At 42.7% G+C, this 27,959-nt stretch overlaps 2 protein-coding genes across 9 annotated transcripts in view; one reads left to right on the top strand and one right to left on the bottom strand.

Moving 5' to 3' along the window:
- Positions 1–17,586, bottom strand: part of MGST2 (microsomal glutathione S-transferase 2) — an 80,129-nt gene extending 62,543 nt beyond the window's left edge. The window contains exon 1 of one of the 2 annotated variants that reach the window (XM_073341175.1): positions 17,009–17,586. In XM_073341175.1, coding sequence (XP_073197276.1) covers positions 17,009–17,021 — 13 coding nt within the window. In that variant the 5' untranslated portion in view covers positions 17,022–17,586. The remainder of the gene's footprint in view (positions 1–17,008) is intronic. The other variant, XM_073341176.1, reaches the window with a different exon arrangement.
- SETD7 (SET domain containing 7, histone lysine methyltransferase) overlaps positions 17,052–27,959 on the top strand; it is a 56,653-nt gene continuing 45,745 nt past the window's right edge. For 2 of the 7 annotated variants that reach the window (XM_073341169.2, XM_073341173.2), the window contains exons 1-2: positions 17,053–17,440; positions 26,187–26,316. In XM_073341169.2, coding sequence (XP_073197270.1) covers positions 17,401–17,440; positions 26,187–26,316 — 170 coding nt within the window. In that variant the 5' untranslated portion in view covers positions 17,053–17,400. Of the gene's footprint in view, positions 17,441–26,186; positions 26,317–27,959 lie in introns of all 7 variants that reach the window. The other 5 variants (XM_073341171.2, XM_073341172.2, XM_073341170.2 and 2 more) reach the window with 4 other exon arrangements.

The following is a 27,959-nucleotide window of genomic DNA, read 5'->3' as shown; positions in this document are numbered from 1 at the left end:
TGGTACACTCTTTGCACTCCCCAAGGAGATGATCAACGGTTTCCTGGACCTTGCACGTCCCACTTAATCTATCTTTGTTTATTTATTAAAAACAAATTACTATTTAAGCCGCAATGGCCAGTTAAAATTCTAAACAGAGCTACTTCACTCTGTCTCTCAGGGCCTTGGCGTATATCAGCATTTTTTTACTCTTGAGCATATTTCATGGAATATTTTTCCCTTCCTTTCTTTTGGGTATAGATCCTGCCATTCCGCTCTCAACTAAATTTTAATTAGATTTTTAAACTCCAGTTTCCTTGAAGGGAGCTCTAAATTAATTTGCTCATTTTAAACATTTTTTTTTGCCACTTTTTCTGCCAGCTCATTGCCCACAACCCCTCCATGCTCTGAGATCCTGGGTCTGCCCTGCTATGAGGGAGGCAGCATTATGCTGTTCCCTTTCTCCCAGCTCATCCCCTCTCTGCAATGCTCCTTGCCCTTAAAGAAACAGTACCAGGGTTTTGTCCCAACCCCTACTTACTCCTGGGACCACTTCCTCTTTCCCAATATCTCCCAGATCCTTACATCTATAATCCGACCTTTCAATGCTTAAAGAGCCATGCCAGGTGGCAAGGTGGACTGACCAGTTGGAATACTGACCTTAAGAAGCAGCCTGCCCCATCACAGGCACACATGCTTAAATCTGTGTTTGCTGCTTTTAAAAATTACTCATTAAGGGCTAGTGTATGCCTGGCTCTTATGCAGGTGGCCAGGAAGGTGGAAAGGGCACAAGGAGACTTGTGTGGCTTGTGTAGGTGCCATTGCAGCTTCTGTATCATGGGCTGTACCCTTCCTGTGTCTCTGAGAGCACCCAGGGCCACAAAGGGAGTGAGGAAGGAGGTGGGGCTATGGCCCTCCCTGACTCTGGAGTTCCCCTCCCCAGCACATGGAGAAGAATGGATGCTTAGTGTCAGAGGATGAGCTCTCCCTACACACTGGGGAGTTTGGGAAGGTATGCTGCATTGACATTGGTAGAATACCTCTAGAGCTAAATTTGGCCTATGATTTTAAAGGGCAATGCCACTTTAAAAATATTTTCCCCATTCAGCTAGGAGAAAAATGACTGGAGGAAAGATAACAATAAATAAATATTAAGCAAACTGCAGCTTAGATTATACCCATCGAGGTCCTGGAATTGCATGACTGAAGAAAGTGGCACTTCAACTTTCAAGTAGCTTTAGCTTTCAACTTGTGCTTAGGTTTCCTGATGGCAGGAATTATGCACTTGATAATGGATGTGGGAGAGATTGTTAACAGCCTATCTCATTAAAATATCTCTGTTCAATGCATGGGAGGCAGTGTGCACTAGGATAGAGCATAGGCGTAAGCATCAGGAGCCTTTGGTTCAATTCGTATATAACATAAGACTAGCCTTACTGTGTCAGAACAGTGGTCCATCTAACCCAGTATCTTGTCTTCTGAGAGTGGCAAGTGCTAGTTGCTTCAGAAGGAATTAACAGAACAGGGCCATTTTGAGTGATCCATCCCTGGTCGTCCAGTCCCAGTTTCTGGCAGTCAGAGGTTTAGAGACATCTGGAGCATGGGGTTGAGTGCCTGACCATTGCTGAACCTATCCTCCATGATCTTAGCTAATTCTTTTTTGAACCCAGTTATAGTTTTAGCCTTCAAAACATCCTGTGGCAACAAGTTCCACAGGTTGACTGTGTATTTGTGTGTTTTGTTTGTTTTAAACCTACTGCCTGTTAATTTCAATAAGTGACCTCTAGTTCTTGTGTTATGTGAAGGAGTAAATAACACTTCCTTATTCACTATTCACGATTTTATAGACCTCTATCATATCCCCTTTTAGTTGTCTTTTCTAAGTTGAACAGTCCCAGTCTTTTTAACCTCTTGTTGTATTATTCCATTACCCCAATCATTCTTGTTGCCATTCTCTGTACCTTCTCCAATATATCTTTTTTGAGATGGGGTGACCAGAACTGCACCACTATTTAAGATGTGGGTATACCATGCCTTTATATAGTGGCATTATGATATTTTCTGTTTTATTATTTATCTCTTTCCTAATGGTTCCTAACATTCTATTAGGTTTTTGACTACCGCTGCATATTGAGGGGATGTTTTCAGAGAACTATACACGATGACTCCAAGATCTCTCTCTTGAGTGATAATAGCTAATGTAGACCCATCAATTGGGATTTTTTTTCCAATGTACATTACTTTGCACTTCTCAACATTGAATTTCATTGGCCATTTTGTTGCCTAGACACTCAGTTTAGTGAGATCCCTTTGTAACTCTTCCCAGTCAGCTTTGGACTTAACAAACTTGAGTAATTTTGTGTCATCTGCAAATTTAGCCACCTTACTGTTTCACCCTTTTTTCCAGATCATTATGAATGTTGGGGGACACCACTATTTACCTCTCTCCATTGTGAAAACTGACTATTTATACCTACCCTTTGTTTCCTATCTTTTAACCAGTTACTGATCCATGAGGGGACCTTTTCCTCTTATCCCATGACTGCTTACTTTGCTTAAGAACTTTTGAGGGACCTTGTCAAAGGCTTTCTGACAGTCCAAGTACACTATATTGAGTGGAACACTCTCGTACATATGCTTGCTGTCTGGTACCCTCAAAAAATTCTAGTACATTAGTGAGGCATGATTTCCCTTTACAAAAGCTGCATTGTCTCTTCCTTAACACATAGTGTTCATCTATGTGTCTGATAATTATGTTCTTTACCATACTTTACTATAGTTTTAACCAATTTGCCTGGTACTGAAGTTAGGCACTAGAGGTGATCCTGGGAAGCTTTTTTTTAAAAATATCAGTGTTACATTAGCTATCTGCCAGTCATCTGCTACCGAGGCTGATTTTAAGTGATAGGTTACATACCACAGTTAGTAGCTCTGCAATTTTATATTTGAGTCCCTTTGGAACTCTTGGATGAATGCCATCTGGTCCTGGTGACCTTATTACGGTTTAATGTATCAGTTTGTTCCCAAACCTTCTCTACTGACACCTGAATTTGGAACAGTTCCTCAGAGTAGTCACCTAACAAGAATGGCTCGGGTGGGGGGATGTCCTCCACATCCTCTACAGTGAAAACTGATGCAAAGAATTCATTTTGCTTCTCTGCGATAGCCTTGTCTTGCCTGAGTGCTCCTTTAGCACCTCAGTTGTCCAGTGGCCCCACTGACTGTTTGGCAGACTTCCTGCTTCTGGTGTACTTAACAACTAACAACAACATTTTTTTAATGTCTTTAGTTGCTCTTAATTCTTTCTTGGCCTGCCTTATTGAATCATAGGACTGGAAGGGACCTTGAGAGGTCATCTACTCCAGTCCCCTGCACTCATGGCAGGACTAAGTATTCTCTAGACCATCCCTGACAGGAGTTTGTCTAACCTGCTCTTAAAAATCTCCAATGATGGAGATTCCACCACCTCCCTAGGCAATTTTATTCCAGTGTCTAACCATTCTGACAGTTAGGAAGTTTTTCCTAATGTCCAACCTAAACCTCCCTTGCTGCAATTTAAGCCCATTGCTTCTTGTCCTATCATCAGAAGTTAAGAACAATTCTTCTCCCTTGTCCTTGTAACAACCTTTTATGTACTTGAAAACTGTTATCATGTCCCCTCTCAGTCTTCTCTTTTCCAGACTAAACAAACCCAATTTTTTCAGTCTTCCCTCATAGGTCATGTTTTCTGGACCGTTAATAATTTTTGTCCCTCTTCTCTGGACTCTCTCCAATTTGTCCACATCTTTCCTGAAATGTGGCACCCAGAACTAGACATGATACTCCAGTTGAGGCCTAATCAGCGCAGAGTAGAGTGGAAGAATTACTTCTCCTGTCTTTCTTACACCACTCCTGCTAATACATCCCAGAATGATGTTCGCTTTTTTGCAACAGTGTTACACTGTTGACTCACGTTTAGCTTGTGGTCCAAAATGACCCCCACATCCCTTTCTGCAGACTCCTTCCTAGACAGTTATTTTCCATTTTGTATGTGTGCAACTGATTGTTCCTTCCTAAGTGGAGCACTTCGCATTTGTCCTCATTGAATTTCATCCTATTTTACTTAAGACCATTTCTCCAGTTTGTCCAGATCATTTTGAATTTTAATCCTATCCTCCAAAGCACTTGCAACCCCTCCCAGCGTGGTATCGTCCGCAAACTTTATAGGTGTACTCTCTATGCCATTATCTAAATCATTGATGAAGATATTGAACAGAACTGGACACAGAACTGAACACTGTGGGACCCTACTCATTATGCCCTTCCAGCATGACTGTGAACCACTGATAACTTCTCTATGAGAACTGTTTTCCAACCAGTTATGCACCCACCTTATAGTAGCTCCATCAAGGTTGCATGTCCCCAGTTTGTTTATGAGAAAGTCATGTAAGACAGTATCAAAAGCTTTACTAAAGTCAAAATATACCACGTCTACCACTTCCCCACTATTCACAAGTCTTGTTGTTGTGCTTTTATAGGTGACTTGCCACAGTTTATGCTCCTTTTTTTATTTTCCTCATTAAAATCTGATATCCAATTTTTAAAGGATGCCTTTTTGCCTCTAACCACCTTGTTTACTCTGCTGGTAAGCCATGGTGGCATTTTCTTGGTCCTCTTACTGTTGTGTTTTTTTTAATTTGGGGTATACATTTAGTTTAAGCCTTGATGGTGTTTTAAAATAGTCTCCATGCAGTTTGCAGGCATTTCACCCTTGTGACTGTTCCTTTTAATTTTTAACTAGCTTCCTCATTTTTGTGTAGTTCCCCTTTTTGAAATTAACTGCTATTGTGGTAAGTTTCTTTGGCATTTTCCACCCTAGAAAGATGTTAAATTTAATTTATGGTCACTATTACTGATCAGTTCAGCTATATTCACCTCCTTGGACTAGATCTTCTGTGCCATTTAGGACTAAATCAAGAATTGCCTCTCCCCTTGTGGGTTCCAGGACTAGCTGCTACAAGAAACGGTCAGTCATTAATGGTGTCTAGAAATGTCATCTGTGCATCCCATCCTGAGGTGACACATACCCTGTCAATATGAGGATAATTGAAATCCCCCGTTATTATTGTGTGTTCTGCTTTTTTAGCCTCTCTAACCTCCCTGAGCATGTCACAATCACTGTTCCTATCCTGGTCATGTGGTCAGTAGAATATTCCTACTGCTATCCTCTTATTGTTCAAGCATGGAATTTCTATCCATAAAGACTTTATGGTACAATTTGATTTTTACTTTATTTGACACTGCTTTTTCACATATAGCACCACTCCCCCATCAGCATGACCTACTCTGTCATTCCTATATATTTTGTACTCTAGTATTACTATGTCCCACTGATCTTCATCATTCCACTAAGTTTCCTCAAAGCCTACTCTATCAATATCCTCACTTAATGCCAGGCATTATAGTTTACCATCTTAGTATTTATACTTCTAGCATTTGTATATAAGCACTTGTATCATTCTGTCAATATTCAGTTGCTCACCTTCACGTGTTATATTTAAATGGGACTCTTATGTTTCATTGTTTCTCTCTCAATTCTACCTATACTTTACCGACTTCTTATTCCATCTAGATGATTACAACATTTTTGGTGTCCCATGTTGGGGCCTAAAGGGTTAATACATACTCACAAACACCTTGGCAAACAACAATTGTTTTCAAAGTTACTTTAAAACAAAATATTGTTTTCAAAATTCTCATATGTGGTGATCTTGTTCTGAGATAAGCATGCAAAGCAAATTGTTAATTTTTTTTATTTAAAAAAAGATGGCTAATTGTCTTAAATTGTTTTAAAATCTTTTAACAAATGCTTTATTTTTGACTATTACTATTATTATCATTGTTTTATTATTTGAGGTTTGTAGTTTCTGTTATTGGTCATAATTTTGAAGGTTAAATGAAAGTTTATTTTTAAGAAGAAGCAAAAGTGGTAAAAATTAAGTCACTTGGCCTGCCCCATTCCATTTAAATGTAATGTGTTCAGAATGCATAAAAAAGATTAGTGGTTTTATTTTCATGGACAGTATCTTTCTCTGCTTAACTGACATATGTCTGCTTTTGTTATTACACCACCAGACAAACTGCAGATTTCTTACGCTATATCTATTCTCATAATTAATGTGGGAAATAAAACTAACTTTAAAATGTACACCTCAGTCAAGACTAAAAAAAAAAAAATCCTCTCACACTGAGCAACTGAACCTGCATTTAATGTAAAAACAAATCCCACGAATCACTCCCAAGTGGTAGTGAGAATCCATATGAAACTTTAAGAGCCATCTAATCTCACTGTACATTACGGTCTCACCCACACTACAAAAGCAAACAGAGGGGAAGTCATATGGGAATGTATCTTCCCAGCTCGGCTACCTGCTCGCTACGTGGCCAGGGTAAGTAAAACTCCCTGGGTCTCAGTTTCCCTGTCGTGTGATAAGACTTAAGCATTTTGTATTGCACTTTCAGAATATGTGGCAAGAAGTGCTAAATATTATTAGTATGGTGTTGGTGAGCCTGCCTACCACAAAAATAATTCCTAACACTGTTCCAGCAAGGCTTTGGCTTGCAATGTAGGCATGACTGAAGCACAGTTTAATTATGTTCCTGAACTATGCTGAAGCCTTTGTGCCCGGTTGTGTGTAGTCCATGTAGAGGAGCAAGCAAGGAGATTCCCTCTCCCTTGCACAACTGCACATGAGTGGCACACAATAGCAGACAGTCCCTGTGGTCTATGTGCTTTTAGGAAGCAGGGTGCAGAAAAAGAAGGTAGGGAGGAGCAGGTAGGAGGTGCGGTAATGGCTTCAGCCCATAGAGCAGGGCTGGCACAGTGCAGGGAGCAACCAGCTCCATCCTAATGGAAGGCTCCAAATGACCAACTCCCTTAAGGAGCATCCTTGAGCACTTGGCCTTATTCCCCTCTCACTCTGGGTAGGTGAAGTGGATGACATTACACCAGTGTCAAAACAATGGGAGAGGAGACACCGGTCCACTGACCTTACTGAAGTTGTGCTGGTGTAACTAAAAGGAAGATGAAAAGGAGTAGCTGTAGCTCACAAAAGCTCATGCTCAGATAAATTGGTTAGTCTCTAAGGTGCCACAAGTCCTCCTTTTCTTTTTGCGAATACAGACTAACACGGCTGTTACTCTGAAACCTAAAAGGAAGATATGGCTTGTGCTATCTAAAAATCAGCTTGTCCTCTGATGCCCTCTGGTGACAGGAACTAATTAGCTGCCATTGCAGGTCAGGCCTAGTGCTATTATTGTATACAGTGGTGTAACACCAGGGACATAACACACATTTAACAGTTTCAGGCAAATACTGATATTTTGGGCAAATTAAATTCACTTACAGTAGAACCTCAGCGTTACGAACACCTCGGGAATGGAGGTTGTTTGTAACTCTGAACAAAATGTATCGTTGTTTTTTTCAAAAGTTTACAACTGAACATTGACTTAATACAGCTTTGAAACTTTACCATGCAGAAGAAAAATGCTGCTTTTAACCATCTTAATTTAAATGAAACAAGCACAGAAACAGTTTTCCTTATCTTGTCAAATCTTTTTTTAAACTTTCCTTTATTTTTTAGTAGTTTACATTTAACACAGTAGTTTACTGTATTTGGTTTGGGGGCGGGGGAGGTTTGGGTCTCTGCTGATGCCTGATTGCATATTTCTGGTTCTTAATGAGGTGTGTGGCTGACCGGTCAGTTCATAACTCTGAGGTTCTACTGCATTAAGATTTAATACACATGATCATTTCTGTTGTCTCTCCATGGTGACTACATTATTTCTCTAGTAGTGCAAAATATGCATCCCCTGGAGACAGCACAACTTGGGAATCTCCAATGCTTCTTAGCCTGATACTTTAAACACTTTAGTTCTGATCCTTGATGAGGATGCAGACGAGGAGCACACAGAGCAACTTTGGGGGAAGAGAGCGTGTCCTTGTGCACAAAAGGTGGCTTTAAGCCCTCTCTCTCGACTCCTCCAGTCCTGGCTCAGCAGTACAATGGCTGGCCCCAAGGGACCATTAGGGCAGCCGGATGTTGCTGAACCAATGAGGACTACATCTGAGTGTACGGGTTCACCTTCAGAGATCCAAATGCAGGACTGGTGCCTATATTGAGATGTCTCACAAATGAGGGTACTAAATAGACAAAAAGGGGGAAAGAGAGTAAATCCAAAGGTGACAGTGATAAGTTTGCTTGGTTGGTATTTGGAAAGGAAACGGTCTCCCTAGGAAATGCTTATTTACCTAATTTTCAAAACTGCATACTCAGTACAGATTGCAAAATGTTATAGCTTATCCATTCCCAACTATCTTATGTTAAAATATGCTATGGGACCATCATAATGTTATGGATAGGGCTGATGACAACATGCTGAGTGACGCGTTTGTGAATGATATAGTTGGGGTTTTTTTAAATTGAATTGCCAGAACGGTATAGGCAACTGTCTGAAATTTCTTTTACTGAATGTCAGTTTGTAGTTATACAAGCCCAGTGAGCCTGTGCTTTGTTTTTTTTAACTCCCTACAGAAAATTAGTATTAATAATTTTGAAGGAAAAACTTCACAATTCACTCCTATTGAGATTTTTCTCTGCCACGTTTCAGTATGGGAAGAATGTGTTTAACCTATGAGAAATGAAATGTAATGAAAATTGTGGCAGGGCCTTGATTACGGAGGGGCTTGTGGCACTAGTATGATGATTATATAAGCTGCATGTGCATGGAGACCTGCTGTAATTAGTAACTCTGCTTGCTACTGTAAAGCACAATTACGCACTGCAGCTAAACAGTTGAATTGCGTGTGCAGGCTGCAACATCTCCCACCTCTTCCCCTGCAGTGTGATAGTTGTGCAAAGGATGTAGAATTTCAGAAGCACACACAAATGTTTTGCACCACCCTCAGTTCTGTGTTGCTCAGATGGGGCTGAGGGGAGCATGTGTGCCTATGTGGATCTACCAACTTTTGACATCCACATAGGGAGGTCAAGGGCTGCAGAAGCTACTCCATCCCAAGGGTTGGAATTAGGGTGACCAGATAGCAAGTGTGAAAAATCAGGACTAGAGGCGGGGGGTAATAAGCACCTATGTAAGACAAAGCCCTGAATATTGTGACTGTCCCTATAAAATTGGGACATCTGGTCACCCTAGCTGGAATAGTTGTTTGGATTGCCTGTGGAAAGGCATCCTCCTCCTTTACCTCAGCAAACATGCCCAAGGTGCCTGCCAGCTACTCATGATAGGTGCTGTGAAGAGCAAGTTGTCCCTGTGTATTCACAGGGTAGCCCTGGCTGGGAGAGAGTGTGGACGGAACATAGGCACTGACTCCGTGGGTGCAGCGAGGCTGGAGCACCCATGGGGAAAAATTAGTTGGTGCTCTGCACCCGCCAGCAGCCAAGCTCCCCTCCCCTCCCCTCCGCTCCACCTCCCCCCCTGAGCGTGCCGAGTCCCCGCTCCTCCGCCTACCTCCCAGCGCTTCCCACTGCCAAACTGCTGTTTGACAGAGTAACAAGCTCTGGGGAGGGGGGGAAGAGAGGGAATGTGGCACGCTCAGGGGAGGAGGCAGGGAAGAGGTGGGGCCGGGATGGAGATTTGGGGAAGGAGTTGGAATAGGGGCAAGGAGGGGGTGGAGTTGGGGTGGGGACTTTGGGGGAGGGGCTGGAATGGGGGCGGGGCAGGAGTGGAGTCAGGGCGGGGCCAGAGGCAGAGGGGGGTCAAGCAGCCACCAGCGCCAGAAGAAGTCGTCGCCTATGGGACAGAACACTAAGGAGATGAACTGATTCAGTGTTTCTCAAGCCACCTCTAGTTAGGGTTCTTATTTATCTAGGTTCTTACCCATCACCACGGTATCCAAATGCCGACTGTCTAAGAGCCTTCCCTTGACAGGACAAGGTGTTGAATCTGCCATGAAGTACAGCTTCCCCCACAGCGAGTGCATATAATGCTCCCTGAACTGGGGTGTAGGGCATTCAAGTCTATTATGTTTGTGTTGTATACCTTATGCATCTTTTCTGTAGCCAGTTACCAAGTTTGCAAAATTATTTTAGACTTTAGAAATATACACTTCTCAACCTCCATGCTTCTTTTAGTCTCTTTGGGACAAGAGGAAATCCGCCTTAAGACTGAGCTGGTTATAAGAGGTGAGGATTATCTCACCAGACTGCAATGAAAGGTAATCTTTTGGAAATGATGGGTGATTGACTCTCTCTCTCTCTCTGCATAATAAGCAATTACAGTTGATCACAGTCTTTCCAGGAATATTGTGAAGAATGACTTGGTTCCCTCTGAGCAACACTCATACTGTCAGTTTTCCCTGAAGTGTAGTCAAGCTTAGTTCCAAAGTTTTGATCTGGCTCTACACTTCCCCAGAGTTTGGGAGTGCATGGACGAGGGTTTTGCTTTGGCCAATGACAGAGAGGGGAGTATTGGAATGGGCTAACTACTCTAGAATAAACACTGAAATGAATCTTTGATACAGACAAAACCTAATCAATCTTAAAATAATTGTGTATCTCCGTACTTCTGCTTTGTTCCCAGACATAAATAGGAAGTCCCAAACCACTAGTAACACTTAAGATTTATGGATTCAAGGATCTCAAAGTGCTTTACAAACATTAATTTAGTTTCACAGTAGACTGTGAAAAACTGAGGCATGGAGCAATCATACATTGATTTTCAGAGGTGCTGAGCACTCACGAGTTTGGGTGCACAGATTTCAGTGGAAACTGCAGGTGTGGGATTTTCAAAAGTGGTCGGCACTGGCTACTTCTGCTCAAACTGAAATCAGTGGTAATAGGAAGAGAGTTAGGCCAATGCTGAGCTCTTTTAAAGTGACCTGCACAAGACTCCAAAGGACATCTGTCACACAGCAAGGAATAAAACCCAGGTCGTCTGACAAGTAATTCTATACCTTAATTATGAGCGCATCCTTCCTGCTCTCTATCATAACACTTCCAGTCTAGTTCAATGCAAAAGAGGTTAAACAACTACATATTTTTATCAAGATCTGTCCCAACCTTTTGAATATTTAAGGCATACCCTGTATTGGTTCAGGAGTATGTCTGTAAACATCTGTTCCTTGTCACTGACATGACATAGGCACCCTGAATGGAGGGCTTAGTTTAGCAGTGTGTGTTGCCAAAAGGATTAACTCATTAACACAAATAGGAATTATATGTGTAAATCTCTGACCACCAAGATGAGAACACACCCCCTACAGCAGACATATAAATGCAAAATCCATACACTAAATTGGCAATGTCCTTCTGAAAATGTAAGTATAATTAACAAAATGAAGCAAGTTCCTTCCACCATGCTTGAAACAAGGTAGCAAGTGCTGTTATACCACAATAATAGCTTTAGTTTTCTGCAAATTCCAGGCCTGCATTAATGTTAGCTTTGAGCCAGGGCCCCAAGCAAAAACTTTGCCACCACTCCAAGAGCGCAACTGCCCAAGCAAGCAAAAAAAAAAAAAAAAAAGATGGCCGGAACGCCGCCCCTGGAATTGTGCCGCCCCAGGCACTTGCTTGCTTTGCTGGTGCCTAGAGCTGGTCCTCGTTTGAGCTAATGCAATATCAAAGCAGCCCAGGGATTTGCAGAAAGGGCATGACCCAGGCAGCAAAAGAGAATTTATGTGCATTGAAGGAGAGAGAAAATGCCAGGGAGCCAGCTTGCCTGGCATGTAATGCTGATCAGTTAGAAGCCAGACACTGAATGAAGAAGACCTGTGTCAGACTGTGTAGCTCAGAGTGATTAGTGAATACCACAATCTGTTCTTGGAGTCAGCCAACCCCTAGCATGAGCAGGAAATGGTGGCTGGTGTCAGCCATGCAAACCCATGCTGTAGGAGTCAGTCTTCTTTGGAGACATGTACTGAAAGTAGATCGGTGCCAGTGTGAAGACACCACACTTTGGAAGTCAGTCTACTTTAGAACAGGGACAGAAGATCATATCAACCTGTGGATGCTGTGGCCAACATTTTCAAGGTTGGGTGCTGACAACTTCCAGTACTTGAGCTCTCTAGGATCCTCTCAGTCAGTTCCTTTTGGAATGCAATCAGTGAAGGGGCTGCTTCATGGGGCTGGACACCAAACTTTAGCGGCTGCCATTCCAGCTCTGCCAACAACTTGCTGCATTTCATAGCAACACCAGGAATGCTGTATTGGCTCTATCCAGAGCTAGGCCCAGTACACTTCTGTTTCTTTCTTAGTCTGCCTGGGTCCATTTCAGCACTCTAGGGAAAGTGGCCCTAGAGTAGCATGATCTTTCAAAGCCTATTGGTGCTGTAGGCCATGCTTCCTCAGCTCATTGTGCAGTAGCCATTCAACATCTTCTCCACTATGCACCACACATACTTCTTCTCTATTTGGAGAAATTATTATTATTGTTCAATATTAATTATGGTAGTCCCCCGCCCGAGGCTCCAGTCAGGATCAGTGTCTCATTGTGCTACAGACATGTAGAATTACACAATCTCTTCCCCCAAAGAACTTAAATTAAGTGATGTGTGAAGGGTGGGGTTAGGGAGATACAATCAAATATAGACTGTGTGTGTATAAAACACTTGATATTTTATTACTATCAATAAAGCAAGTGCCAACTACCTCCATCTGTTCCTCAATTGAGCTATCATTAGCCTGATTTCTTTAACTCCTTGTGCCAGAGGTGGGTTTTGAGGAGGGAGATGAAGGAGGTGAGCATGTAAAGATACTGATATAGATATTAAACTTTTCATGTTATTCATTACTGCTTTCTAATGAGTTGCCATTGTGTTGTCTGTGACAGTATTGGGTATCCATTTCTACTCTGAGATACTCTTCAAACTGCAGTCTTTAAGACCCTGATCGTGTATTGTGATCCACCCTTGAGGACAGCTGTACAGTGGCTTCAGTGGGGGGGCTCTGTGTGTATGCTGCTGTCCATCTATGTGGACCCCCACAGTGCAAGAGTGGGGCCCAAGAGCGTTAAAGCTGTATGAAAGATTGATTTTTAAAGTGATAGGATGTCACAGGAGTACTGTTTACCCAGCCGTGTCCCTGCACTATTTGGTCGTTCTGGTTTTTGAGGCACCTTTATGGATATGTTTCTGTACAGCCTCAAGGAGGAGCTGTTATTTTTTTATTTGGAAAGTATGTGCATTTCCTGCTTTGTTTCCCAGCTGGCTCATGTGGAGGAAATAATTGGGAAGGTTCTAGACAGGTAAGCTATTGACGGATGATCAGTATGTATGATGAAGCAGAGATGTGCTCAACAACAGCTGCCTCAAAACTCAGAGCTAGGACAGTTTCTCTGTACTAGCAACTGGAGACTCAGCCGTGGGAATCTGATAGGACGATACCTTCAAAGAAGCATAATTACAGATAAGGAATAGGCCCTGATTCCTGCTGCCTCTTGCAAACAGTGTAGATGTATTTATTATTTAAAATAGTGTAAGATCCCAGATATGATGTTGCTTGGCACCAAATAAGTAAATTAAGCTTCAATTTGGGTGTTACCACGTGACCCTCTACACACACAGGTGGGAAAATAGAAATCTGAAACTCAATTGCCAGGACCTTATTATTTTTTATAAACAATTTTTTTCAAAATGTTTCAGAAAAAAGGAGAGACAAACTCTATAACAGCTTGGACTCATTTCAAACTGACACAGGTTATGTAACTGAAATCAAAGCCTCATAGTAACATAAAATGTCAGACTTTGCAATGTGATGCAGAATAACACAACAAATAATATAACTAAGGCTTTTGAAAGCAAAGCATTCCATTGAGCACAAACACCTTCCAATAGAGAAATGACAAATCCATAGACGTACCTCTTGGAAAATCTTCCTGTAAGCTGGTGGCAATGGGCGACGATTCCCTTTCACTGGGTGACTGAAATTAATCCTCACTCTCAGCCGTGCAAAGAGCAGCAAGGACTTTTTTAAAAAGACCACTTTTGAACCTTGGCTTTCTTCCTTTGCTGGCTCTGACACTGGCCAAAGCTTACAGCACATCCCTATCCCTCCACATCCTAGTGCACAGGCCTGACCACAGAGGTTTCTAAAGTCCCAGATGGAGTCTGAAAGAGGGTTTTTAGCTGGGATGCCTCTCTAACAAATTGTACACCGGACTGGACTGATACTCTACCTGTAGTACTATCACTCAGTGATCCAAGCTTGACAGTTCTGTCACAGGTTAGGAGGGAATGGGAATTTTGCAGAGAGAGGCAACACCTTAAAGGTGACCTGCAAAGGAGAAAAATGGATTTGTGCCCTTTCTTGCTTCCTTTATGATGTAAGGAGATGCCTAATTTTTTTTTTTTTTTCTGGAAAGAGGGATTTGAGTGAAGAGCGATTAGTGTCTTGGTGGACCAATCCTAAGAGGTCATCTCATACACAGGAGCAAGTTGGCAGTTTAGCCATCCTAAAATCAAGTCAATAAAACCTTTATACCACATCACTATATATTCTCTCTCTACAGAGAGAGAATCACATACTAATTATAATGGAAGTGCTGCACTACATTTAAAGAGCTGAAAAAAAAGTTCAAATGTTTCCTTGTTTCCCTATTATTCAGTTTATTTTTGATGAAAACTTGTCATAATAGGAACATACCTCCAGCCAGGAAATGAAGTAATAGCGCTAACTGGCAAAGTAGCAGTTTTCCATAAACCATGTGTCAAAAGCATGACTTCCATAAAGCTTGTAACTTAAGCAGCTGGAGGGGTAAATTTGTTTTTAAAATACCAGATAATATTTTTTGGTGGTGTAATCTCTCAATACATTTATAACTCTAATGTGTTATCTTTTTTATAAGTCTTGAAAGATGATAGGCTAACAGATCAAATACAACCTCTCTAGAGGTACACATTCCTTGCACTTTATTCCATAAAATAATTTGCAGTGTTTCTCTGTTTTGAACCCTGAGATCAAAAGCTTTGCTACAGCCAGGCAAATAAAATAATACATGACATGAGACCATAGGAAAGAATATCTTTTACTAGAGATGAATTCAAGGTCTTGGCAGGGAGACTCTCTAAGGCATTCAGGTTTTTCTATAGCATCAATCACCACAGTATTTGTGACACAATGTCCTATCTGCTCTCCTCTTTCACTGCCTCAAAGCAAACAAGAGGATTGAGCTCTGCGAGGTAGGAATTGCTGAGTTCCGTTTCTGGTTCCACCATTAAACAGCTCAAGTGGATTTGGGCACTCAGTGGGTTCAGGGATTTTTGTGTGGGGAGGGGCCAGGGAGGAAAGATGTGCATAGTTAATGCCCAGAACCATAGGATGTTCGCTCAGGAGTTAATACAGGCTAAACCTAATGTTCCCTCTGTGTTGGGAAAGCCCCTATTAAAAAAGTCTTGGACCTCTGGTAACATGGAATCAGGGAAATCTGTGGTTCCAGAGTGGGGGTGGAGGCATAGGGCCTCTGTGCAGGGAATCCCTGGAGATACTGAGGACCTGGAGAGGAGGCATACTCCACCACTCCAATTGAATGATTTGAAGGAAACCCTATCCCACCTTTTTTGGGGGGGCTCCTAATCTTGATAAAAGTAGGCCAAACTATGAGTACATATTCAAAAAGTGACCTGCAGCATAAGCTGATATAACACAGACTAGGTAAAGGCTGGACAAAACACAAGGCTGGGTGTCAGGAGATATAGGCCAAGTTTTCAAAATTAGTTGACTAAAGTTAGATATCTAATTAAAAGTGCCCTGAATTTCTGTGGTGCTGAACACACATTGAAGTCAGTGAGTAGGAACTCAGGGTACCCTGAAAATTAGGCCTCCTTTATGTAATTACCATATTTGGATATAAGTGCCTAACTTTAGGCACCCAAGTTTTTAAATAAATGTTGATCTTAACTGTTTGCTTCAGTGTTGCCATCTATAAAATTGTAATAATAACTACCTCATTGTGGTGTTTTGAAGTTTGTATTATTTACTAAATGGTTGAAAGTCTACGAAAGAGCTTGTACTCTGTGTCCAGAAGAAAGCAACTCCTAGATACTGATGACAAGAATTTACAAATAAGACAGGCATCGTTCCGTGCTTTGAAGGTTGTTGTTTTTTTTCTTGCTGTGGAAGAGGAGCTGTTCTATAGGCAATACAGACTTTCTGCAAGAAGCCTCCACATCCCCTGCTAAAACAATACATTGACCCTTAAACACAGCGTTCTCTATATTGCCATGCAGTTAAATTTAACATCTCTAACAATTATTAGACTAAGTAAACGTAAGAGAAATAGTATTCAAATATTGTAGTAGTTACAGTTCTGTCCAGAATATCATCCACAGCTGTTTTGTCCGTTCCCCTAACAGAGAACCAGTGAAAAAGACCACACCAAACTGGTCTGTGGGCCACCAGAGGTCTTCCTGATGGACTACACAAGATTCTAAGTACCAAGGAGTGGGGGATAGGTGCTGGGTAGGGAGATGCATCCAAGAGGATCTCTTTACAAAGCGGTCTATTGAATGAAAAATTTGGAGAAGCCCTGAGCTAGAAAACTCTTCTTTAGCATTACCAGATTAAGGTCTTCTAGCAGGTCAAAGACTACAAAGCAAGAAAGGTTCTGCTTTATTCCTTTGCAGTCATGTAGGATTCATAGTAAGTTGGGGACATCCCTCAAAAAGAATCCAGTGCAGATTCACACCTTCTCAGTCCTGCCCTGTGTGTGCAGGATTCTTTTGGGGAGCCTGCCGATGTCTACATGCCAGGCCACCACTGTGTGTCTGCCATTTTCTCAGAGTTTGTGCTGACTCAGTATCTTGCCAGCTCTCACGATTTGTGATATTTGGTGTTTTTCTTAAGCCCCTGGCTACAGGAATCATGTTGTCTCATGAGAATCTCGGCTTTCATTTTTTCTGCTGATGAAACTCACAACTGTGAGCCGCATGTCTCCTAAAGCTTCAACTGTTGGAAGACAAGAATAATCTAAAATTGATTTTGTTTTTTAAATCTCATGATTTTTAATCAATCTCCTGATGTTGGGTGCCTTGACTCACCATTGTGGAACATGGGGGGTTGCTGATTCTGCTGGCTGCCCGCGGGCTGGGTGTGGGGGCCTGCCTGGGTGCCGGTTTCCGTGCATTAGGCGGGTGGGTTTCGCCCTGTCTCGGCGCCCACCTCCCGGCGGGGCGGGTCGCGGGTGGGCCTGGCTGTGTGCGCGGCGGGGGTGGGCCTGCCTGGCGGGCCGGGCGCTGCAGGGAGCTGTCAGTCAGGCGGCGGCCCCGGCCCTGCCTGGGTGATGTCAGCGGATCAGCTGCTCTATAACAAAGCGCAGCGAGGCCGGCGCCCGCACAGACGCCGCGGTCGGGGTGCGCGGAGCCGCTCGCTCCGCGGGCTCTAGGGGGAGACAGGGCGGGAGAGCGCGGACGGGCGCCCAGCGGCCCCGGCCATGGACAGCGATGAGGACACGCTGGAGGAGACCGTGGAAGGTAACCGAGCCCCGTCCGGCGGGGGTAGCCCGGGTCACCGCGGCTCGCCGCCAGCCCCGCGCTGCCGAGCGGCCGCCCTCTGCCCCCCAGGCACGGCTCTGCCCGCCCCAGCCTGCAGCCGCCGGGGCCCGGAACCTGCTGCAGCCCCCTGGGCCTTACAGCTCCCGCGGGGGTGGGGGCAAGTTTGGGGGCGGGCAGAGCCGGCCTGCGCAGTGCGAGCGCCCCCCCCCTTCCCGCAGCCCAGCCTTGGCGTGCAGGGGCCAGCACGTGGCACGGCCTGGGCCGCGCGCCGCCCCCCAGCAACCTCCCAGCCCGGGCCCCGCTGCCGCGTCCTCCAGGCTGGGGCGCTCCGCCTCTCGCTACCGGCTTCGGCCCGCCGAGCCGCAGCCGACCCCCCCCCCACCACCACGCGTAAAGAGCAGCGGGGCGGTGGTTCCTTTTGTAAGGAGCCGCTTTTTGTTTTCACGACATTTAAAAAAAAAAAGTGCTTGAAGCAGCTTTTTATAGCGAGGCAAGATCTCTGGTGGGGCAGAAGGTTTCAGATGGTATCTGATGCCTGGGAAAACTTAGCAGTGCCATGGAGAAGAACGGTTCGTGCCTGGTTTGTTGCAGGCCCATTTATACTTTTTTTTTTTTTTTTTTGAGAGAGTAGCCACTCGTTTTTCAGCTAAATAGATCGTTGCTGTTCATAAGTACGTGGTGCTGTGTAAATCTTTAGGGTCTGATCCTTCCAATACTTAAGGACCCGAGTAACTACTCAGTGGGACAGGGCTAAGTGAGTACAGTTACTTCCGTGTTTTAAGTGTTTCAGGGTCTGGGCCCCGAGTACTTGGTGTTCTATGTAGGCACTATCACAGTGGTAATACACGCATTTCATTTTAAATCTAATTGTCTAATGTTAAGATCTTGGAGACTTTCCAGAAAGGACCTAGTTTACATGGCAAATTAAGGACCAGATTCTGTTTGGTACTGTATTACAACAGTTTACATCCAGTCAATCTGAATTGACTTCAGTGGAGTTACTCTGTTTTGACACACTTGACCTGAAACAAGAAATAAGTGTATGTGGCATCTACTTTGTGTCTAATTTAAAGTAATTGGATCTGATTCTCTGTAGCCTTGCACCTAGTGTGGTCACTTGCATTCTGATTTGGTAGTGTCTTATCCTGATTTCCACACACTTTGCATTGGTGTAAATGACGAGACTAAGTGCAAGACAACAGAGAATCACGTCCACATTTTTTGGAGGATAGTGTATAAAACAATGGCTCAGTGTGCAACTTAAAGACCACCACAGCCAACATTTCCACTCTCATATTTCCCATTTTTGTGTCGTATGGTGTGCACCAGTTAGTTGCCTGCTTCTGAGGTGACTGCATTTTAGCAGTAGTGTGCCATATTTCTAGTGACTCTAAGTTATTTGAGGTCCTTCAGCATGAAAGGCACTATGTAAATATAAAATATTACTGTCTTCCTCCTCCCCACCACACACACGCTCTCTGCAATATAAAAATTGACATTTTGTCTTGAAGATGCAGGACAAAACTATTAACTAACGTGTGTGTGTGTGTATATATGTGTGCTCGCGCGCACACACACACACGGAGATACTCTTTGTATTACAGGAGCATCCACAGGCCCAGATGACAGTGCGCTAGTCTCTAAATACCTACACATAGTGAGAGATGGTCCCTACCCTGAAGAGCTTACTGTGTAAAGAGACAAGGGAGACAGAGTGGAAGGTGGAACTGGGGCAGGCAGTGAAAAGCTCAGGGTCACACAGCAGATCAGTAGCACAGCTGGAATAGAATCCAGGTCTCCTGACTCCCGGTCCAGTGCTCTATCCTTGGGCCCTAGTGCCTCCCCAAAGCGAACCACCTGGTTGGCACATTTTTAAGACCAGAGAAGAGTTTTGGGACTGAGATACAGACCTTAAAAAGGAGAAGTTTGTGATGTCAAAGCTATTCCAAAATTTCCTATAGTAGCACAAATGGCATCCCTGTCAGCAACATACATTCCCCTTTTAGGCATTTAGGAATATAGTCAGGATTTGCCTTATGAAGCTCTTAAGTAAAATTTGCCAGTTGACAACTCCTGGTCACAGCTCCTACTACCAAGAGGAGTCCTAGATACTCTGATATCATGGTTAAGAGCACAATGTTGGAATTTGTGTGGCAGGATACAACTAACTCCCATCAGTCATTGGCAGGTTACTTGTACCTTGTGGCAGGTAAACAGGACCCAGTGTGCATTATCACTTATTGAAGAGGTTACTGAGCTTAGCTTGGCAGCATGGCAGTAGATGTGTGAAAGTGTGTGCTGTGCAGCTACTACTAGAATCTGGTCTTATGACCTAGATATAATAAGTGATTGGATATTTTAGCAACGGGGCTATGCAAAACTCATAGATTATACAGGAACTTTAAATTGCAAGGGGGAATAGAGGGGTTTCTGAAAGTGTGGGATACTGTGGATGTGATGTGTAGACCGCCTCTGCCTATATGTGTACCTGTCTAGGAACTTGGTATTATATCCGTGCCAAAAAATACTTGTAAGGGGGCTATTTTTAGTTGTGCTAGGCATGATGATATGGTTCCTGATATCATAGCTAGTTCCTTTGCAGCACGTTATGGTTTCATATAATGGCTTATTTCTCTGTGTTTTCGGGTGAGTTTTGAAGGTAACTATTGGTTGGCAGAGGGATTGCTTTTGTGTGACATTAGGGACTTCCTTTTTGCCCTTACCCCAGGGCTAGAACTAGGAATGAGCTCGTACCCAGGTCTGTTGCCTTACGATACAGACCACTACTACTAGACCACCAGGCTGGCCTTCATGTGTTTGTCTCTTATTAACCCTATTATTATTATTATTTGTATTGTAGGTATAAAGGCCTCAATTAAGGCTGGGGGTCTAGTGTGCTACATGCTTTACAAACCCACAGAAAGACAGGTCACTGCTCTGAAGAGTTTACTATCTAGAGAAGATACAAGAATCTTGATAATGTCCAAATAAGAGAATGAAGCAAAAACTCTCTCTTTTACAAATGGGTAGGGGCAATTGAGGAGGCGAAATCAAGTATTCCATTTTGGTTCCACTGTAATCAGTGAGACTTTTGCAGTTGACTTCAGTAGGAATTGGACTGAATCGTAAGGCCTGGTGTATATTAGAAAAGTTGCACCAGTGTAACTAAGCTTAAAATTGATTTGCCTTAGGTTAAGGCAGGCTGGATTTAACTTTTTTCCCCTTTCACTTCTTCTGATGTAAAAGTAATGTGAGAAGAATTGGACCCTCTATGTCAGAGGTTCTCAAACTGGGGGTTGGAGACCCCTGATGGGGTTGTGAGGTTATTATATGGGGGTCATGAGCTGTCAGCCTCCACCACACCCCCTGCTTTGACTCCAGCATTTATAATGGTGGTCAATATATTAAAAAGTGTTTTTAATTTACAAGGGAGAGTTGTACTCAGAGGCTTGCGATGTGAAAGGGGTCACCAGTACAAAAATTTGAGAGCCACTATTCTCTGTCATGTCTGAAGTTAGAACTCAAGTTCATGGCTCTCGCTTTGTACAGAGGCCACTAGACTGCAGGTCTCTGTTAAAATCATTGGGAGAATATGCCTCCTACTGCACAAAAATTCTGGCATGTATAAGCTGTATAAACGTACATTAATGACAGTTTTATTTGTTTTTGCACTCCAGTAGCATCCTCACCAAACTGAACACATATTTTGTTGCAGTACAGTGTGCACAGTTTGACTTAACCTGAAAATATTTTCTCCTTGGTATTTTATAACAATCTTGCCCTTCTGTCAGGAATTAGTTGTACTTTCTTACAGTTTGTTTATATGGGAAAGTTAAATCAACGTAAACTAAGTTGTGAATTTAAACCCATATAGTTACACTAGTATAACTCGTGAGCACTTTTACTCTGGTATAAGAGGGTGGTTTTTTTTTTTTTTTTTTTTTGCTTTTTTTCTGGTTTAGTTTGTAAACAGGAAAAAGCCACTCTTATTCCGGAATCAGAGTGTCCACACTGTTATACTGGTGTAACTATAGCACTTTAACTATACTGGTGTAACTAGTAAACAATTTCCCATGTAGACAAACCCTTATTTTCTCTCTCACACACACACATATACTCCCCCCACACACAATGGGCCAGGAGCTTGCCTTTCTTCTACTGGTTTGGAGAACAGCATGCTTGCCTGTTTTAAAAACATTCTCTCCTACTTACTAGTAATACCTTAGATTATTAAAACCAAAATATTTTTACAATGTAACTTATTTTTCATCGTTCCTACACTCTCACTACCTTTTCTCACTACTCTCAGCTTGAAGTTGACATAACCTGCTCTGTTTAGTCAACTTCAGCTTTTTTCAAACTTGCTCATACTTAATTGAACTTCTACCCACAGCAATCCTCTCCTGGACATCTCCTTTCCAACTTAAGACTCCATACTCTCTCTGACTCTCTCTGGAGAACCCAGATCTGTGAGTCAGCTTGTTGCCACCTGCCTCCAGCATGATAGTTTTCTTTGCCTGTGCCAGCTGGGTGTTAGAGCTAACACAGCTATCCTGTCAGCAACTCAAGAACTCTCCTCTGGCCTATGCCAGCCCTGCCTTTGCCCTGCAGCTTGACAATATTTACGCCCCAGACCCTGAGTCCCTTCAGAGTGTCCTCCTGTGGTATCCAGCCCCTGATCACTGGATACTTATAGAAATCCCTGATCTTCCATTCCCAAAGGAGCAGTGTACCCCAGTTTACCAGTCTGACCTTAGCCCACTGCTGTATATCACACAACACTTGAATTCAATTATAGTAAAACAAAAAGGAAACTTATTTAAGAATGAATAGAGATTTATGTAGAAATAAGTGTGAGTGGTGGAAACAATAAAATCTGAACTAGGGCCTAAATTTATGAATATTACCTATCCTGTCTAGTAAAATAGATTCTTACCCCTCAAGTCAGTCTTTTGAAGCATTGCTAGCCCCAAGGAGCTAGGACCCAGTCTTTCATCAAGGTGCCTCCTCAGTCAATGGAGATGGAGTGACTTTCTCCACCCTGTGATATACTGAATCACTCATGGCTTTATTCACAGACAAAGCAATCCCCTCACTGTCCTATCATTTCTTTTAACTTTGGTTTTCCATGGACTGTCCTGGCTTAGTGCAGAGGTGGACAGTTGAACAATACGTTACATAACTGGCTGGACAGGGAGGTCTCACAACACTCTCCCACTTGAATGGGCCAGTACCTAACCATATGATTCCCTAGTGACTCACTTCACTCCATAAGGGCATAATTTTCAATGTAGCTACATTAGTTCTTAAATGTTACTTGTACCTGCATCTTGCAATGATTGAATATTGGTAAGTTACAAGCTTTCAGTACAGATATCACATGCTACCTTTTATGGATAAATGCAATCGAAGGGTGAATTAGGTGTAGTGAGTTTGTTAGGTCTGAGGCAGGAGTTGCTTGTAAAGAACAGTGAGCCCTTTGTCAGTTGGCACAGACAGTCCTCTGTGTCACTCTCCCTGTAGCAATTGTGGAGTTTAAATAATGAAATAACCAATGTTAGAGTACCAAGGGACACTATCCATTTGGGTTTGGCTTAAAAGGTAACTTTTTTTGTTTAAATAAATATTTTTTTAAATTCTTTCCTAAATCCTGAGACCAATGGATGTGTTTTCCCCAATGGGCAGGATTATCTGTTACCTCATGGTCCCTTTGTGTGAGCTAGTCTGGGGAGAAAGGTCCGTAGGACCAGTATAGGCAGTATTGCCATCCCCAAGTGTTCAAAAATCATGAGTCATGCTCAGCAAAAATCATGAGATTTGCTTTAAAATCATGATTATGTAAAAATAATAGATGTGGTCTTTTTATTTGCCTTCTGCTTTTTGATCTTTTAGGGTGCACTCGGGTCACATTTTGAAACTTTCTCCAGAGCCATGGGGGCTGGCAACTTACTTTTTCTTTAAGAATGAAGGCTGAAATAATCACATATCCCCTTGACTCCAGGAGCTGGTGCTTTAAGAAAACAATAATTATCATGAGACTCATGACAAAACCATGAGAGGTGGGAACACTGCATACGCACCACTTGTGAGTATTCCTGTTGAAGAAGGCTCCTATGCCAGGCAGAGGGCCACATCTGCACCACTTCCACAGCAGATCCTGGCTTGTGGGGTTCCAGGGCATGCTGAGGATGGTGTGAAAATGGGGTGTAAGCAGTCACAAGGGAGTGTGGTATAGCCCAAAAAACTGGAGCCTGGATACTCTCTGTCCCTGCAAAACCCCATAGGGGCCATTGCAACAGGGGCATGACTTAGGGCAGCACAAAAGTGAATAATAGCCTACATCGGTCCCTGCAGCCCCTGAGTAGGGGAGGTGAAAACTGCCTCTCCATGGCACCTGCAGCGATGAATCTGATCTTGTGTTTTTAAATGCTAGTGGAAACATTTGAGTTTTTAAATAAACATTCCTCTGCAATTTTTGAAACCCAAATATTGAAGCACTAACATCCTGAAAATATTATTATTATTTATATTATCATCGTGCCTAGGAGCCTACTCAGACTAGGACCCCGTTGTGCTAGGTACTGTACAAACACACAACAAAAAGACAGTCACTGCTGCAGTGCTCACAAGCTAACGCTGATTCTGTGCACTTTAATTATCCAAGGTGAGAGAAATGCAAGCAGTAAACAGCAGTGACAGTAAAATGGATTTTAAGGCCTTTAATAATTCAAGGTGATGTTGGTAACAAAGGTGAAGAAATGTGTATGTTGACAGTGTGATCTGTTAGCTGGCAGCATCCTTTTAAGGAGACATGTTGAAAACCAGCTTGCTTTAAAATGATGGATGTGGCTGCTTGGTTCATCCCCCTTGGTCTGTGCATGTAACTTATTAACACTGAGAGGAGATTCCTTAGACCACATTGTTTCCAGCTCTGATGTAGGAGTGTATATATGTGTGTTACCTGGAAAAAGATAGTTACATTTTTTCTGAACTGCATGGTGTACTTTGTAGAAGAGTTATAGATAAACAATAACATGGGGCTTTCAGCTCTAGGGAATAGTAAAGAAGGGGAAATAAGGGCACAGAAAGTCCTGACTCAAGAGAAGGGGGATTGATGCTTATGCAACATGCTTTCCCTGAGCTGATAGAAGCTTCATTTGTCCTCCTTCCTTCCCTTACAGTGTCTCTTTCTGTGTCATCTTTCCTCTCTAACCTAGACTGTAAGGTTGGCAGGGCAGGGAAAAACAGTGGAGTTGGGAAGATCACCTTCCAGAATGTGAATCCAAGTGGTAACCAGTGAAGTATCATCTTTCTTAATCAAGTGACTTTGGTTTCTTTGCTGCTGCTGCTCCTGGTTTTCCAAAACTACAGAAGAGTGAAAACTGACAGACCTTCATCAGTTTACACAGCTGCTCTTCTGAATCCTGTGGGCAGTAGTGAAAGTGGGAGGAATCAGGTCTGATTCATGTTGCTGCTTGAGAAAGTTCAGAGCAACAGTGGAAGCAGATGTGGAAGCTGTTTGCTAGAGAGGAACCCCAGAATCAGAAGCAGAGGAGGTATAGATTAGCAGAGATTTGCCATGCTCCCTGCTCCGTGAGCAACCGGAAGCTGTGGAATAGCAAGAGGTGTAATGGAATGGTCAGATCAGGCTGGGAGGTGTTCAAATCAGACGTTTCCCAGCTGGAGTCTACAAAGCAGTGAACTTCCCAAGCACTCTCCCACTTCCCAGCAGCTGTGGAGAGAACTTGGGTTTGTCACCTGGATATTGCCTCTAGACAGCAGGGCCATCTGTGATCATCTTTTGGCTTTTTAGATGTTTGGTTTTTGTCTGCTTAAGGAGGGAGGTGGAAGAAATAGAGGAAGGGATAGCGGAGAGCCTTTGAGGAGAAATGAGAGAGAGAAAATACAGGAGAGGAGGAAAAGCACACAGTGTAGGAAGAGAAGCTTACAAAGGGTGAAGGAAGAGAGAAAAAACAGATATTGAAAACAATAGAAAAAGATGCGCTGTGATCTCTTGCAATAAAGGAAAAAGGGACATGAAGCTTGGAAGGGAAAGGAGGTATAACCTTAGCAAGCAAGACATAGTAAACTATACTTAAAGTGTGTTAAATAGAAAGTGGTCTGATTTGTTACAACTAGAGTAAATAATAAACATTACAAAGCCTGTTTAAATTTCAGGGGATGTGGTTTGGACACAAAGGGATTTTTTTCACCCTGGCTAGTAGGATTTGTCTTTGGGCTAGTAGGTGTTGAGCATGTTTTTCAAGATGTACAAGTTTTCTTTTGTTTTTTTTAAATTTATAATTGTATGAATTGGAAAGCCTTGAATACATTCCAGTGTCATGTGGGAGAAATACTTCTAGGAAGTAGCTCTTTTTTTTTTTTTTTGTAAAGGTACTTGAACACAATACAGTATGGGCAGTACTTAGTTGAGAAGTGTGTTTGTCTTATTCCATCAACTACTCTATCTTGGCTCTTTTTTTTTTTCTCTCCCCAAAGATTTTTGGAACAGGTTGTTCCAAAAATAACTGGCTGCAAATAGTCCTGAAGAGCTCTGGTCCATTTTTTGTTTTAAATAAAATATTTTGAGTAGTAGGTCTGTTAAAATAAATATTTTGGGGAGCAACAACGTATGGAAGGGAGATATATGTTGATTACTATATGTGATTGCACACCTGTTCTGATATCTTTGCTATTTTTTTATTTGTTTTTGTTTTTGCTTAAGGGCTTCTGGATGATGATGGGTTGCCACATGGGTTCTGTACAGTCACCTATTCGTCCACAGACAGATTTGAGGGAAACTTTGTGCATGGAGAAAAGAACGGCCGTGGCAAGTTCTTCTTTTTTGATGGAAGGTAAACATTGGCTCTTTTCTCGTCTTCCTTTTTTTTTTTTTCTCCTGTTTACACCAGTATGTAACTAACTATTTTTGGCGGGAGAGGATATATGTGTTCCTAGTTCCAGCAGCTGCTTTCCCATGAGAGCTTTAGTTGGATAGTTTCTTCATTGTGTGCTGGCTAGAGTAACACAGTGTCTCCATCTGTTTGTGAACTCTGAAAATAATGGAGTGACCCCAGGGACTGCTCCTTAATATGAGAGTCAAGTCACTGTAGTCCTCTTTAATATTAAAGTTAATTCAAGATTTCAAGGAAGTCTTATGATTTTAACTCCATACATGGTGGTTTAAAAACCTGCTGACCGCTATTTTCCAGGCTGGTTCAGTGGGCTTTTTGTATTATGGTAATGCCCAGAGGCTCCATTTGGGATTTGGGCCCAGCAATATGGGGCCACTACAAAGATATAGAAAGAAATGGTCTCTGCACAAAAGAGCTTACAATCTAATTAGTGCTGAAACTTGTTTAGTGGACACTGTGCGGTCTGGTGGTTAAAATACTGACTGAATTAAATATGGCTATTCCCAGCTCTTTGATCTTGTAAAAATCATTTATGACCTGACTCTTTTTCAGAAATGCATCTACAATTGCCATGGTCTTCAGTGGGAGTTATGCTCTGACAATCAGGCTAGTTTCCTCATCTGTAAAAAGTGGAAGGTCTCAATTACTTCACTGTTCCTAGCCGTATTTCTCTCTCCCCGCCCCCACTCCACCCCACCCCACCCCTTTCCTCACAAATCAGTCTAGTACCTCTCTTTGCTGTTGCTCAGCAATTTCCTCAGAAGGAGCAGCTGATCTACAAAATGACCTCATTCTTGATTTTTCCCAGCTGTGTAGTGCTACGAATAGTGGTGGTGAAACTGACCCCCAAAGTCTTGTCAATTCCGTTCTGCTTATGCTTGGCAAAGTTCTGAGCAGCAGCCAGAGGTACTGGAGCTGCCTATCCGCTAACTCAGGGGTGTAGCATGGCATTGTTTTACACGTAGTTCAGACTGGCAAGGTTATTTTCCCAGCCATAAGGGCTTGTAACCTTATTTTTCTAAATGATTTTTCTAAAGAATAAGTTCTGCAGAATTGAATTTCATGGGCCTGCATGCTCACTAGGGAAACCTTATTTGTCAGTAGCAATTGGCCATTTCAAGGCCTGCTGGGAGTGACTGAAAAATATTACTAACAGCTGGCATATGTAAAATGAGGTTTGATTTCTCAGAGGAGGCTTCAGTGTAAACATACTTGTTGGAAGTCTCCGCAGAGAGGCCAAAGATTGTCTCGATATGGAAACTGAGCTACTGTTTTTTACTCTGAGAAGTGGTCCCTCCAAATGGCAGGGTGCAGGCAGGGTTGCATTGGCAGCCTGAGCTTCCCTGTATTTATGCCGTGTCTCTTCTGTAATTCTTCAGAGCTGTCAACACAGCACCTTTCATGAACATCAGATTCTTTGAAAAACAAAACAGTTACCTATTGTACATTTTTGGTAACTACCAGACCAAAATTAAACACAATAGTCTGAGTATCTGGTGTGTGTGTGTGTGTGTGTGTGTGTGTGTATATATATATATATGTGTGTGTGTGTATATATACATATATATTTTAAAACTGTTTTC

The sequence above is a fragment of the Lepidochelys kempii genome, chromosome 4 (assembly GCF_965140285.1).
Source record: "Lepidochelys kempii isolate rLepKem1 chromosome 4, rLepKem1.hap1, whole genome shotgun sequence".
In the NCBI taxonomy this organism is placed as follows: Eukaryota; Metazoa; Chordata; order Testudines; family Cheloniidae; genus Lepidochelys; species Lepidochelys kempii.
This window is presented reverse-complemented; position numbering and strand designations above follow the sequence as displayed.